At 53.0% G+C, this 14,772-nt stretch overlaps 1 protein-coding gene across 1 annotated transcript in view; it reads right to left on the minus strand.

Annotated features, from left to right (window-relative positions):
- Window positions 1-14,772, minus strand: part of PGBD5 (piggyBac transposable element derived 5) — a 96,757-nt gene that overhangs the window by 25,041 nt on the left and 56,944 nt on the right. The window contains exons 2-3 of the mRNA XM_051820694.2: window positions 6,454-6,881; window positions 139-273 (exon numbers count right to left, since the gene is read on the minus strand). Coding sequence (XP_051676654.1) covers window positions 139-273; window positions 6,454-6,881 — 563 coding nt within the window. The remainder of the gene's footprint in view (window positions 1-138; window positions 274-6,453; window positions 6,882-14,772) is intronic.

A 14,772-nucleotide genomic window follows, 5' to 3' on the forward strand; every position in this document is an offset into this window, starting at 1 on the left:
TGTGGGAGCAGCCTGGTGGCTATCACCAGGTGGAGTCTGACACGCGGGAAAAGGATAAGCCATGTTCTCCAACACCAGCGGTGCCTGAGGTCCCTGGCCGGTCCTCCCCGGCCCTGCCTGGGCCAGCACGGGGCTCACCTGGATGATGAAGCCAGTGGAGGAGCACTGCCTGACCCAGAGGCTGAATTTCCGCTTTTTCCTCTTCCGCAGCTCCCGCTCCGTGCACGTGGCAATGAACACGGGGTCCTCGTCGATCAGGGGTTCGTGTAGCACCTGCCAGGAAGGACAGAAGCAAAGATTCTCACGGCAGGCAGTGCGAGTTCAGGGGTTCACCAGATTTGAGTGCAAAGTCAGTTTCTGTGTGTGGCCATGGGTGATGGTGGCTAAGGGACAGGACTTCTCAGATCCTGAGTCTCCTTATCCACCAAGGGTAACGTCCGGATCCGCACCAGCTCCAGGGAGCACTGAGTAAGGTGTGTGCACACAACCCCCACAGGCCCTGACGGACAGCAGCTGTTCTGTAGGTGGAAACTACCACTTACTGCCGGGAGAGGGGTCCTTGGCCGCTGGCCGGACACACCTGCTGGTGGGCACCCACTCCCTTTCACGGAGGCTCCTTCCGCTGACGGACAGCTCCAATGGCTAAAACATTCTTTCCCTTGATTATTCAACATATACATCCAGTTAATTTAAAATTTTTTTTTGACAGGCAGTTAGACAGTGAGAGAGAGAAAGACAGAGAGAAAGGTCTTCCTTTTTCCTTTGGTTCACCCCCTAAATGGCTGCCACGGCCGGCACTGCACCCACCCGAAGCCAGGAGCCAGGTGCTTCCTCCTGGTCTCTCATGCAGGTGCAGGGCCCAAGGACCTGGGCCATCCTCCACTGCCTTCCCGGGCCACAGCAGAGAGCTGGACAGGAAGAGGAGCAACTGGGACAGAATCCGGCGCCCCAACCAGGACTAGAACCCAGGGTGCCGGTGCAGCAGGTGGAGGATTAGCCAAGTGAACCACGGCGCCGGCCTAATTTAAATCTATGATGTGATGTGTGCCCCATGAAATGAAGATGAAAAACATCCTATGTCTTGAGGGGGCTTCCAGACAGCTCTCACCATCAGCCCTTGACTCCTCTTTCCAGGTGGGATGTCTCCTTTACAGAAACCCTGCCCCAGCGCCCCAGCTGCCCTCTGGCTCTCCTCCAGGTCTGTGTCCCTGCTAATGGCAGAATCCCCGAGGCAAATTTTAAACTTATTTCACCCTGTGTCAACTTCCTGATAACACGGTTATGCGACTTTTGCAATGAGAAGATACTAAAGGGAAAAGAAATGGCACAGTAAAAATAGACTCCAAGGAGAGGCCATTTGGTCTTTAACCTAAGGCGTGCTGGGGAGTGTTTCAGGTGAATTTCAGGTCAGTGCTACACTTTCTTCCCAATCTTATTTCAGGCTTAATTATAAATTCAAGTCCACGTAGGCAGTAATCAGATTCCAGGAGCCGCACACACTGCTCCAGATCACAGATCATACTTAATCAGGCCCAATGCCTGTGTTCATCAGAACACTGCTGTCATTGGCTGCTTTGGGGCTACCATGGCAGAATAGACAAGATGTGACAGAGATCATATGGCCCAGACAAAGTCTAAAATACTCAAATATGGGGGTGTTTGGCCTAGTGATTAAATCAACAGTTAGAACACCTGTGTTCCACATCGGAGTGCCTGGGTTCAATACCCAGCTCTGGATTCTCATTCCAGCTTCCTGCTAGTGTGGCAGTGGTGATGGCTCTGGTAATTGGGTTCCTGCCATCTACGTCAAAGACCAGCGCTGACCATCTCCTGGCGCCATGCTCCCCTTCTCCATCCCCACTACTGCAGGCATTTGGGAAGTGAACCAGTGGGTGGCAGCTCTGCCTCTCAAACAAAGAAAAAGTCTGGGGCAGGCATCATTTGGTGCTGCATTTCAGACACTGTTTGGGATTCTTGCATTCCATCAGAGTGGCTCCAGTCCCAGCTCTTCCACTTCTCACCCAGCTTCCTGCTAATGTGCACCCTGGGAAGCAGTAAGTGATGACTCAAGTACGTGTGTTTGAGCCACGTGGGAAATTCAGATTGAGTTCTCGGCTCCTGGCTTCAGTCTGGCCTAGGCACAGCTGTTGCAGGCATTTGTGGAGTGAACCAGCAGACAGGAGATCAATCTTTCTGTTTGTCTCTGTCTCTCTGCCATTCAAATAAAATGAAAATAAATGAAACATTTAAAAAATTAATTCTCATTATATGGTCATTTACAGAAACAGTCTAACAAAGCACCTACAGATCTTGCCAAAATACCCACTTTGTTTCAGTAGACTGAGATTGTACATTTCTTTTTTGTCTTTTCTTTTCTTTTCTTTTTTCTTTTTTTTTTTTTTTTTGACAGGCAGAGTGGACAGTGAGAGAGACAGAGAGAAAGGTCTTCCTTTGCCGTTGGTTCACCCTCCAATGGCCGCCGCAGCCGGCTCACCATGCTGATCTGATGGCAGGAGCCAGGTACTTCTCCTGGTCTCCCATGGGGTGCAGGGCCCAAGCACTTGGGCCATCCTCCACTGCACTCCCTGGCCACAGCAGAGAGCTGGCCTGGAAGAGGGGCAACTGGGACAGAATCCAGCGCCCCGACCGGGACTAGAACCCGGGGTGCCGGCGCTGCAAGGCGGAGGAGAGATTGTGCATTTCTAACAAACTCCCCAGAGATGCCAGGATGCAGGGGTGATACCATGTAGGGTTTGGACAGCACCTTTCCATTCTTCTATTATGAGAGTCTGTTTTCCATGTTTTAAAAATAACAGCCTTATATTGTTCAGGTTTAGTTGTACATACGGTTTTTTCATCAGGAGAAGCTTGGGACATTAAACCTGGCCTCCCCTGTCTTATGTTCATGAAGGAGAAGCCTGGAGTAGCTGTCCTGGCTGCCTCCTTGGGTCATCCTGCCTGGCTTTTTGCACTCTCTGGCTCTCTGCAACTCATAAAACATTCAAAGCCCCATTTGGACCCACTCTAGTGAAACGCACAAGTCCCACGTACAGTGGAGTAACGGTGGGAAAGACAAAGCAGGGCTCACAGAAGCCTTCATACTGCCTGTCCTTGCTTGCCCAGGACATGCATCCCACTCCCCCTTCTGTGGCCACACAACAAAACTGCCCTCTCTCCTTCTCCTCCTCCGTAAGGAAGCATTCCTGTACTCTGCTTGCATTGAATGTATCATCAGTGGCAAATTTATATTTAATCACATCAAAGCAAAAAGGCCAGAAGGATTTTCTGACCTTGATGATTTTTTCCCTTCTATCATCATTAAATGAATTATGAAAAAGTCATTACTAAATGCAGTAAAGTGTAGTGCGTTCCCCAGAGCTCTGAAAACCATGGCTGCCAGGAAAGCCAGCTCCTCCTGGCTTCTTCCTAGCCTCCCTCCTCCAGACTGCAGACTGCTTAGCACGCCTCTGCTCCCCAGGTGCACCTGCGGGGTCCCCTTCTGTAGGACGAGCTCATTCCAGGGTGTGCCGGGCGGCAGGTTAGGGCAGGGGAAGGTCAGGACGTCCACTCATTTCCTTGCACAACCTCTCCTGGAGAATATTCCTCGAATGAGCCTGACTCCAGTGGAGCAGGGTCATTCACAGAGGGGAGAAGCCGGGAAAGCAGAGCACTTCACTCTCGGCTCCTCCAGCCAAGGATGGGGACGAGTGCCCTCTTTCTTCTCTAAGAGGTGGAAGAGCATAAGGTGGAGCTAAGCCTGCCCGGCAGCTGCAAAGGCGCGGTTGCCGCCCTGGAGGAGAAAGGGTGTGGGAGGGGCACAGAGGATCTGTCGGAAGCCCCAGGGAGCACGGAGGGCCCCTTCGTGATGCACAGGCACCACATTCTGCAGTTAGGGTTTCGCTTCCTTGGATTAATCTTGTTCCCCATGTGCTGACACAGCTGGCCTTCAGACAGGACTCTGCCTCGCTTCCTGCCCCAGGCTGAAGGGTGGGGTGCATGGGGTGTCCGCGTGTGGCTGCAGCTGGCCCCAGGCGCACTAGCACCTCCCAACTTCCCTCGCCCCTCATCACACCCACGGCAGCCGTCCCTGTCTGCACTGCTCTTCCACAGTCTGCGGGGATCCTGGCCGACACCAGGGTACTGCTAGAAAACAGCAGCAGAGACAAAACGCAGCTTCGCGAATGTAAAGGCAAAAGAATCCGATGTGGAGTGAAAATGATAAAAAAGCATGAGCCTCATCTCAGGCTCCCCTTCCCCGAGCCTCAGCTGACAGTGAAATGATGTGAGCTGCAGAAAAAACAAGAAACCCACCATTCCTCTAGGTCCTCTCTGTCCCTGTGGCCCCCAGCACTGCCCAGTGCAGCTGCACCACCGGGGAGCCCAGAGCTGTTTCCTCTGACACCTGCCCACCCACAGGGCTGCGGCCGAGCTTACTGCCTGCCAAGCATGGCTCAGGAAGGCTGTGGGGCCTCCTTTGAGGGCACCCAAGGGATGAGCCCACACATCTCCGGATTCCCAGGGGACGCATCAGTGTGCCAAAGAGGCACCGCAACCATCTGATACTGCAGTTTTAGGATGCAAAGACAGCACAGGGCTGGCACAGAGCAGGCGCACACAACAGGTGGAAGTGGAAGTATGGATCAGGCCCGTCTGGCAGGAGCTGGAAGGAACCCCCGCAGCCCTGTCTTTCGGCTGTTAACTGTCAACCATCCAGACATCCAGGCAGCCGGATGTCAGGTCCATCCTTCCTTTTTCATCCCTCCTTCCCTTTACCCCCCCTCCTTTTTTTTTTTTTTTTTTTTTTATTCCAGAGACAGGGAGAAATAGGCAGAGAGCTCTCATCTGCTGGTTAACTCCCCAAATTCTCACAAATTGCCAGGATTGGGCTGGGATGAAGCCAGGAACTAGGAGTTCAACCCAGGCCTCCGACATGGGTGGCAGGGACCCGAGAACTTGAGCCATTTCACCCAGGGTCTGCACTGGCAGGAAGCTGGGATCAGGAGCCAGAGCCGAGGACTGAACCCAGGAACTGTGACATTGGACACAGGTGTCTTAGTCACTAGGCTAGAACGCTCACATCCGGTTGCTGGATTTCTGACAGCTTCTTAGGCATAGTGAGCTCACAGATCTTCACTCAATTGACTCCAAGCATAGTCAGAGTGTGGTTTTGTTTCCCTTGCTTCTACATGTTCTTTTTTTAAAAAAAAATTGTTTTATTGTTTTATTTATTTGAAAGGCAGAGTTATGGGGTGGGGTGGGAGAGAGAAAGATAATCCTCTATCTATCCTCTAGTTCACTCCCCAGATGGCTGCCAATAACCAAGGCTGGGCCAGACTGAAGCCAGAAGCCGGGAGCCTCATCTGGCTCCTGTGGGTACAGGGGCCCAAGAACTTGGGCCACCTTCTACTGCTTTTCCCAGGAGCATTAGCAGAGAGCTGGATCGAAAGTAGTACAGCCGGGACTCAAACCAGCACCCATATAGGATGCCACTGTCACAGGAGGCAGCTTTACCCGCTAGGCCACAGTGCTGGCCCCAATTGGGTCCACTTTCAACTAAACAATAAAAACCTTGTGTGGTCTTCAGCTGTGCAGGAAAAAGGCACAGTGTTGAGTTAGGGAAAAGTTCTAGAGGAACATCAAAAAGAATTAGAGGTTTATTTAGAAGATCATCAGAGGGAAAGCACAAGAATAGCCAGGTTGGTGGGGCTCTAAACATATAAATACAAGCAAACTGAACTTCTTTCTCCACATGGGACAAATTAAAGGGAACCGGGCTCACATAGAAGGCCAAATCCTTCTAGGGTCTGGATAGAGAAACCTCTAGAAAACAGCCACCTCCTCGGTTTGCTTGAATGCAATTCTGAGGAAATTCTGTCTTGCTGCAGACAGGTGTAGCAGGCACAGGTGGCCTCCCTGGGGAGGCAGGGAGGGGCCGAGGAGCTCCCAGAACTGCTGCCTTCTGGAACCAGTGACCGAGGCTGGGGCAGGCATAGGGAGCGGGGACAGGGAGGCCCGGGCTGCCCCCAACCCTTAGCCAGAGCATCATGGATCTGCTTTGTGTGGCCAGGTGGGTCCCCAGAACCTAAGTGACCCCGATTACCTGAGGGTTAAATTCCAGGCTCACTCCCTGCCTGCCAGAGAGCCAGAGCCTTTGAGCCCCTTTTCACCAGCAACACATAAGTAGGAACAAAAGTGTTATCAGAAGGGGAGAAAGACCAGGCAGAACACAGCGGGGAGATTTCACATTGGAGCAAAAGGCCCCCTTCTGACTCGCCTCTGAGTGGAAGCCATCATTGCTATTCCCCTCTCCGATCTGCTGTAGATTACGCAGGTTAACAGAAGGGAATGGAAGGCTCACAGGGGGCACCTCGAAGTGACCTCAGCAGACAGGCATGGCGGGAAGGACCAGCCAAGGTGAGGCCCAGGGGGCCCTTGCCCTCCGCCCAGCCTCACCTGGGTTTGGGAAGGCCTGAAGGCAGCATCAAAGCCATTCTGCAGGGAGTCGAGGAAGGGCTGGACCTTGTAGAGGCCGTGCGTGGTCTGGCTGGAGCGGAAGGCCACGACGTGGAAGTACTTGAGGATCTTCTCGAAGCGGGCCTGGCTCATGACCAGGGCGAGACTCCGGTTGCTGTAGAAGCCGCCGCTCCAGATGCTGAGGACGGACTCGCAGTGGGAGATGCTGGTGGAGATCATGTAGCCCAGGAATGCCTTCATCTCCGTCAGCGTCACCTCCGCCCAGGCCCCGTCGCTCCCGAACCGCTCCTGGAACTTCTTGGCGTACATGTTCGTCTGCACCACCATGTTCTTGAGGACGTTGTCTGGGACAAACAGCTGGAAGAAGTCCACGGCGCTGGCACTGGACGGCATCTTCCGTGTCGGACCTGAAACCCAGAGGCAGGCTGAGTGCTTATGGCAGCCCCCAGGATCCCGGCTCAATGCAGGAGCAGCCACATTCCCAGTGCCCTGGCTGCCTGGAAGGCCACCCTCCCTCTGTCCCTCAAGAAGGAGCCTCCAATGCTGCACCCAGGAGGCTGCCCCAGACAGAGGCCAGGTCCCTCCTGTCCCTCCCTGCACTGACCCCTCTGTACCCACACCCAGGGCTCCCACACCGTCCCCAACACACCTACCACTCCTGGAAGCACATGGCACCCATGCTCTCTGCACCCGGCAGAATGCAAGTTCCGGCCAAGGTGGCACATCCAGTGAGGACCAAGCTGAGAGATGTGGCCAGGATGGGTATGTGGGGAGGGCAAGGCAGGGCAGCACCAAGTCCTTAACACGGGGGCTTGGCTGTGTGGTCTTCCAGCCTTCATTTTCTTGTAAGGTGATTTTGTGAAGAAAACACTTTTACCTCTTGGGGCCTCAAAAAAGTCCATGCAGGATAGACTTTTATGAAGCACCTATAGGGTGACTTTAAATTTCTTGGTGGGTAAATCTGAAGGGGCTTGGTTAATATCAGGCATGCGAGAAAAAGCTCACGGATTCTGACAAATGTGGTCCCTTTGAATACATACACACAGAGACACCCCTGGACGTGAGAAGGAATCATACTCCTGATGAGTCCGCTGTCAGTTGAACATGCTGCAAGTTGAAAATGCATTGAAACACCCATCCTGCCAACACCCTCGCCTGGCCACTTGGTGTACCATCGAATTGCAGTGGTTCAGTCTCGCCGTCACGGGGCTGACCAAAGAAAGGATCACATCGGGCATCGCTAGCCCAGGAAAAGATCAAAATTCAGACCTTGAAGCATGGTTTCTGCTGAACGCACCTCACTTTCACACCATCATAACTCTCAAAGAGCTGTGGCTTTCAGCTCCAGGTGGTTACCTAAGGTGGGCCAACAGCACACAGACTCTGGGAGGAGAGAGGCTTTGCATCTGTCGCATCCATGTGACGATCTCTAGTGAAAGCATCCTTCCACATTGTAACCACTGCTCCCCCTTGCCTTCCTTTACTACTGATTTACACAGTCTGAAAAACAAGCTTTCTCCAGCAAGACCGTCTAGGAAATGTACACAGCACAGGTTTGGGGAGCTGGCATCCCAAATTTACTTCTAAATAACTGCCCAATCTTAGATACATTACCTAGCATCTTCTAGTTCTAGTTGTTTGTAAAATGGGCAGAGGGATACCTAATTCAAGATGTTGAGGCTGGGGTCAGCGTTATGGCTCAGCCAGTTTAGCCACTGCCTAGGGGACCTAGGGGCAGGCAGGCAGGCAGTGGGGAGGACCTTGAAGAGGAAGAGGAGGTACTACCCAGGTGGGTATCTGGTTCCGGGCTGCAGGTACTAAAACGCATGCCAGGAAAGAACTCACAGCATCCTCTCCAGCCAGGCCACCACCCACCTGGTGTCCTCAAACCCAGGCACCACAGCAGGACCCAGGGATGGGGGCAGTGTCACAGTGGCTCAGGGAGCACCAGTCCCCCCAAGGGAGTCCCCTTGTCCCCACCACCAGGCCAGGAGACACACCCCTCACATTAACAGTGACTAGAAAAGCAGAGGGTCCACTTAGATATGGGGTGGTGACCCAGAGCAGTGAGGGAAATCACTTATCAGTGGACATGTGAACATCAAGTTGATCTTGGAAACAAAGGTATGAGACCCCCCTACTCCCTCCCCAGGAGCTGAGCAGGTAAGGACTCAGGCTAGGAGGAGGACTGTGCCCAGTCCAGGGACCCCAAGGAGGAGGCAGGATGTGGGCGGCTCCCCAGAGGCCCCCTGAGCTGGACTTAAAGGGTGTTAGGGAGTGGCACGGTACTTCAGGCAGCGGGAACATCTCGTGGGAAGGCCTTGTGGTCAGAGAGAAAGCCCTGTGTTTAGTGTGACGTGCAGAGGAGACAGCAAGGGAAGGGAGATGCTGGAGGCACTGCAGGGGCCGAGTCTGGATGCTGCCCCAGGGCTAGAACTTGCTGGAGATGGTGAGGTGCTCAGAAGGACCGTGAGTGCAGCGCAGCCACCCCATATGGTTTCAGCAGGTTGCTCTGCCACATGCCAGCCGCTCCTGAGGTCAGCTGAGACCTGGCAGGAGACTCAACCAAGTGGGTGGTCAGGGCAGCTTCTTTGGCTGGCTCCCTTGCTTCCCCGTACTGTGCTGTTTCCCTACAGGTGCATATGGCACCAGGAGTGGATTACAGGTGAGCCACTCCATCTACAGTGGTCTCATCCATTTATATCTCATCTTCCTCTGAACCAGGACAGGAGGAAAAAAAAAGTGGGATCTGAAATCACACGTGTGTGCAGTGAAACTGTCCTCATTCCCTGCTCCCTTTCTCCTTGAGGCCCCCCAAGGACCACCTGGGGCCTTGCTCTTCCTCCCCTGGCCCACACAGACCCATCGGCAGATCCTACTGCCTCTCCCGGCAAATCACACCACGGCCCACGCACCACAGCCGCCTCTGGCCTGGGAGACAAGAACAGGCATTCTCACCGATCGCGCACCACCCCTGGAAAGTGACGACAAGAATACTTTGTAAAACAATGGAAATCGGATCACAACACCTTCCCATTTCGAACATGTCCACAACTTCCTGGGCTTGTGTGGCCAGGCTCTGTGAAGCCCCCTCCAGAATCACCCCTGGGCCACTGTCCCACGCCTTGTGTGGATGAAACTGGTTGCAGGCCGAGGCGGTGGCAAGCTCCTTCCCACCTGGAGGCCTGACCACCTGCTGGGGCGACGCCCTCCCAGCCTCCAGCTTCGCCAAGCATCGGTGCCCTCAAGGCTCTCCTGACCGCTGGCCTGTGAGCAGACACCCCCGTGCTGACCTTCACCATCCCGAACACCCGGCTTCCCTCCCACCCTGAACACAGCTCACATCTGTTTTATCAGCCACTCGGACTCGGTTTTTGTCTGCCTGTGCCGCCCGCCCTCTGACCCCAACCAAAGTGTGAGGGCACAGGTCCGGGCTGCTGTGTTCTCTCTGCATGCTCAGAGCCTAACTCATAGCATGGTCAATGCCTGGCCCTGTTTAATGGATAGATGAAGAGTCATGAAGGGGGAAATAGATGCTGTGCCCCACCCTGGACAAGGGGCATCCTTTCCAAATTCAATGAGAAGGGTCAGATCTGTGGGAACAGCCCCTGTGTGAATGCCGGTGACAAGGTTAGGTCAGCCAGCAACACCCGGAACAGAGAATGGTGGAAAATGGAGTGTCCATAGCTCTGCCCAGCTCCATGCTGTTAGCCTGGCCAGCGGGTTAAGTTACTGCTTATGACACTGCATCTCCTATCAGAGCCCTGGTACCATTCTTCCTGCTCTGTTCCTGATCCAGCTTCCTGTTAATGTGCCTGGGAAAGCAGCAGAAAATGGCCAAGTGCTTGGGTCCCTGAAACTAACTAAAAGACCTGGAAGGACACATGTGCACACAGTACAGTAGCTTGTAAAGAAGTTGCTAATAAAACAATTTTAGAATCAGGCATCTGAGCTGAAATTTTTCACAGGAAACACAGACCATTGAACATTTGTATGTAGTCCCTACAGAACAGAAAACAAGTGAATCGACTGGCTAATATAGATGCTAAATCCCTAAGTTCGACTAGGTGTCCCATAACAAAGAGCTAGTGCCGACAAGGGGTGGCATGTCCCCAAGCTCAAGGTATCAAACATTTAAAGGTGGCTCTCCTTCAAAACCATCCACTATGCAAGGCAGATATATGCATGTGAGTTTAAGAGAAAGCCACTCCCACCCAAAAGATTTTGCTTCTGTGTGATGGCCAGCTCACGTGCCTGCAAACAGCACATAACCTATTGACAAACATCTCTTGGGGAGAGCTCTGCTTAGCAGAGGTGGCCCTGACTACCTCCGGCAGAGTCCTCTCCAACAAAGCACTGCGCTACCACGCACCTGGGCTGAGGACTTCCTCCCCTCACCCCCAACACATATCCTTCCTCCTATGGCAGCCCCAACTCTACCTGGAGCAGCGGCATTTGATGTTCTGGGTCACATGGACAAATGAGTCTTTGGTTTTTGTTAGTGAACAGGGATTAGGTCATGCATGCTTATGCAGCTCCAACAAAGGATTTTACAGCTGCAGCCAGAGCTGGGGCTCAATGTTATTAGCAAGATAATAACACCAGAAGGGTCATAAACATCATGCCCAGTTCAGAAATGGCTCCAGAGCAAAACCTCATATGTCAATCAAATGGAACCACATCTCCAACATAAAACCTCACAGGGACCTGCCTCCCTGAGCAGCCGGGAGGTGACAACACCTATCCTATGAGAGTTTGCAAGCTCAGCCACGTGTCTGTGCCGTGGCCTCCTTCAGTCCATGCCGCCTGTGAGAAAACTCTGCCTTTGACCTAGCTTCTGCCCTCTCCCCTTGATGAAATTCATCCATTAAGCTACTTTGCTGCCCAAATTACAGACTTCACTTTTCCTCAGTTCTAAGCTAAGATGTGCAAGAGAGGTGTCCAGAGGCATGAGAGATGGAGTCGCCACTGCGGGCACTGAAACAGGGCACAGGCTGGTTTCCGTTCCCGGTTCTTTCACCATCCCTCTCACCCTCCAAGGAGCCGTGGCTTCTCTGGGGTTTTCACCGTTAACTTGCCTTATCCGTCTTGCCTTATTCACCTTCCAAGATTCATTAAATGAGGCGGCACTGGTGTAAGTGCTTTGAGGAATGTAAATTAGTATATAAAAGCCTCTGCTTATTATCCTGAAATAGCTGCTGTCCATGGCTTCAGCTCCATGACCAGGAGTTCAACCTCTTCGAGCACCAGGCTCCTTGTTGGAAACATGAGGATAACAGTGGCATGGAACGCACAGACTCGGTGCGAGGACTCACTTGGTGGGATGATGCATGTCAAGACCTGAGGTGCCTGATTTGAAGCCACACCCAACGAGCAGTCCCTGATCACACCCACAACAGCATCTGTCGAACTCAAAGGTTCCTGTCCCATCTATACGTTGGCGGCTATGCAGCAGCAGCCTTAGCTGCCACAGCTTAGGCTTCATCTAGACACTGTTGTCTGCCTGCACTTTTAAAACTCTGGTGGGATACCCGGGGTACAGGAAGGAAGCTGGAAGTCTTCTCCCCACTTCTGTGGGACTGGGCAGAAAGAGATGCAGAGGTGGAGCCCGGCCCCCATCAAGAGGCCTGGCTGCACACACAGTGGCCAGATTGGATGGGGCAGCCGGGTAATTGGCTAATTTCTTGCCCAACTTCATAGCTTTCTCCTTCCCACTTACTGCTCTAACCACACTGGCTATAGCTGTTCCACCCCAATCAAATTTTTTGGACTGTCTCCATTTTCGACCTACCTGGGATGCACTTTATTCCCCAAGTTCCTTCCTCTGCCTGTTAGCTGGACCCCAGCCGAGATCACCGCTGTTCCCAGCACACCAAACCATGCACCACCCTCATCTTTCCTACAAGAAAGGCATCAGAGAAATGGACCGCGTGGCTGGTCATGCAGGAAAAATCCAAGTGGTAAGGAGAAGCCAGTCGTCGAGGCTTCCAGGAGTGCGCTCCACGTATGCGCTCAACAGAAAACAAACACCCCGGGGGACCATGGAGGGTCTCTTTCGTATCAAACACAGAGCTCTTCACTGACCCAATTTGGTCCTCACAACTGCCACACAGAGCTACTGGGACACTCACTCTGTAGGCGTGGAAGCAGAGGTTCATGGAGAAGTGGCTCAAGGTCACAGCAGCTGGTAATCAAGGGAGCTGGAAGTTTTCTTCCCCCCACCACGCTGCATCCCACGCACGCGGGGAACAAGGCCTCCCCAGATGGCTGAATCCTTCTAGCTTTGTGATTTTCCAAGTTATGGGTTGAAGTCCTGACCACGAGGCTTTGGAGAGATGGGAAGAAAGGCGATCGCTTAAATGCAGATGACTTGGGGTTGTTTTTCACGACTAAAATAAATTCTGAGAAAGAAATCCATGCTGCCGAGGCGACAGGACTCCTCCCTCAAAAGCAAGCCAGCGTGGGGTGGGGCCCAGCAGAGCAGGGCCAAGGCGGACTGGTTACTGAGGCTCAAACACAAAAGCGTGGGTATTTTTAGAGGAGGTCGGTAGGGATTTGGTCACCAGTGAATTCCTAGGGAGAGGCTGAAAGAAAGGATGCACAAAGGGCCCACACGAGTGGGGATTTTTGTCTGCTTTGCTCCTGGCTGTATCTTCAGGGCTCAGAACAGTGTCTGGCCCAGAGGCGGCACTTAGCAGATACCCTGTTCAGAGTGAGTGAGCAAGTGGATGAATGAATGAAAAGGGGAGGAAATGAAATTAAATGCAAGCATGATGGTTCAGGATCTGAGGGCGGCAGCAGCACGGCTGCGGTTCACAGAGGTCAAAGCAGTGAGGTGCTCCCTGGAAAACGACGAGCGGGGGGAGAAGAAAAGAGGGCAGAGCCCATGATGGCTGCGCTACGTCTGGGCAGCCTGAGGCCCAGGCAGGCCCACCCTGGTGAAGGTGCACACACACAAGCCCATGTGTGCAGAGCCGGGGCCTCCGAGATCTTTGCTCTCAGATACAAATGTGATTAAACACACAGCCACAGGGACACACAGAATGGGTTAGACATGATATACAGACCACTACCATTTCGTTTTTACTTATTTATTTATTTTAAAAAGTTTTTGTACCATCATAAACATTTTTTAAAATTTTTATTTATTGATTTATTTACTGAAAGGCAGAGTTAAAAAGAGGCAGAGGCAGAGAGAGAGAGAGAGAGAGAGGTCTTCCATCTGTTGGTTCAATCTCCAAATGGCCGCAATGGCTGGAGCTATACCAATTTGAAGATAGGAGCCTGGAGCTTCTTCCGGTCTCCCATGCGGGTAGGATGGGGCCCAAGGATTATGGGCCATTTTCCAGTGTGTTCCCAGGCCATAGCAGAGAGCTGGACTGGAAGTGGAGCTGCAATGTCTTGAACGGGTGCCTACAGGGGATGCCGGCACTGCAGGAGGCAGCTTTACTGGCTATGCCACAACACAGGCCCCTAGGCCAATATTGTTTTGTAACTGTAGCACCAATAGCATTTGATAAAGAACACTGGAAACCCAAAGCAGCAAAAACAAAAAGGAAGTGGCACAGGCCCATCTTGCCCTCTGGAAGGACCTAGCCATAGGCCAGAGAGAATGAGAGAAGAGAGTCCTCAGACAAGCCGGAAGGCACTGCAGGGCCTTAGAGGAAAGGGCAAAGGTCACATGACAGCCAGAACCCAGACCACGGACGTGGGAGGGCGAAACCAAAGGTTTCCACCCCAGGACCATGATCCTGCGTAACAGGAGCCCCATTGCAGCATGATCAAGGCAGGTCACGTGTTGACGTGATGATCTTGAGGACAATGGAGAAAATGACATCCATGAACACGGTGTGGAGCGTGTTGATGACACAGGGATGGGTGGGGACAACCCTCTATGACCTGGCACAGGCTGGCTCCCAGGCAGGGACAACTGGCTCTGCCTGCCCAGTGCAAGTGCAGGGTGTGGAAGGCACTGGTAGCCCCTCCCCAAAAGGAGCCAGTAGGACAGTGGTGGAGGCCTTTCCAGTTGATGCCGCCATGAAAATGCCCCTTCTGCTCCCCAACATACACTCCATGAGGTTGGAATCACCGGAATAATTCCTGAGTTCCTGACAGATCTGCCAGTCACTCGCCAGAATTACACAGCCAGCTCTGCTGAGCCCACACCTCTGTGCTTCCTCGGAGTGTCTGTGTAGGTGCTGGGGACAGGGAAGGCAGGGTTGCAGGATAGTTGGGGTTGCACGCAGTAGAGAGAGTACACAGGTGGGGTCCGCATCCCTCTTTCCACAACCCCTGGGA

This window comes from Oryctolagus cuniculus, chromosome 13 (genome assembly GCF_964237555.1).
Source record: "Oryctolagus cuniculus chromosome 13, mOryCun1.1, whole genome shotgun sequence".
NCBI lineage: Eukaryota > Metazoa > Chordata > Mammalia > Lagomorpha > Leporidae > Oryctolagus > Oryctolagus cuniculus.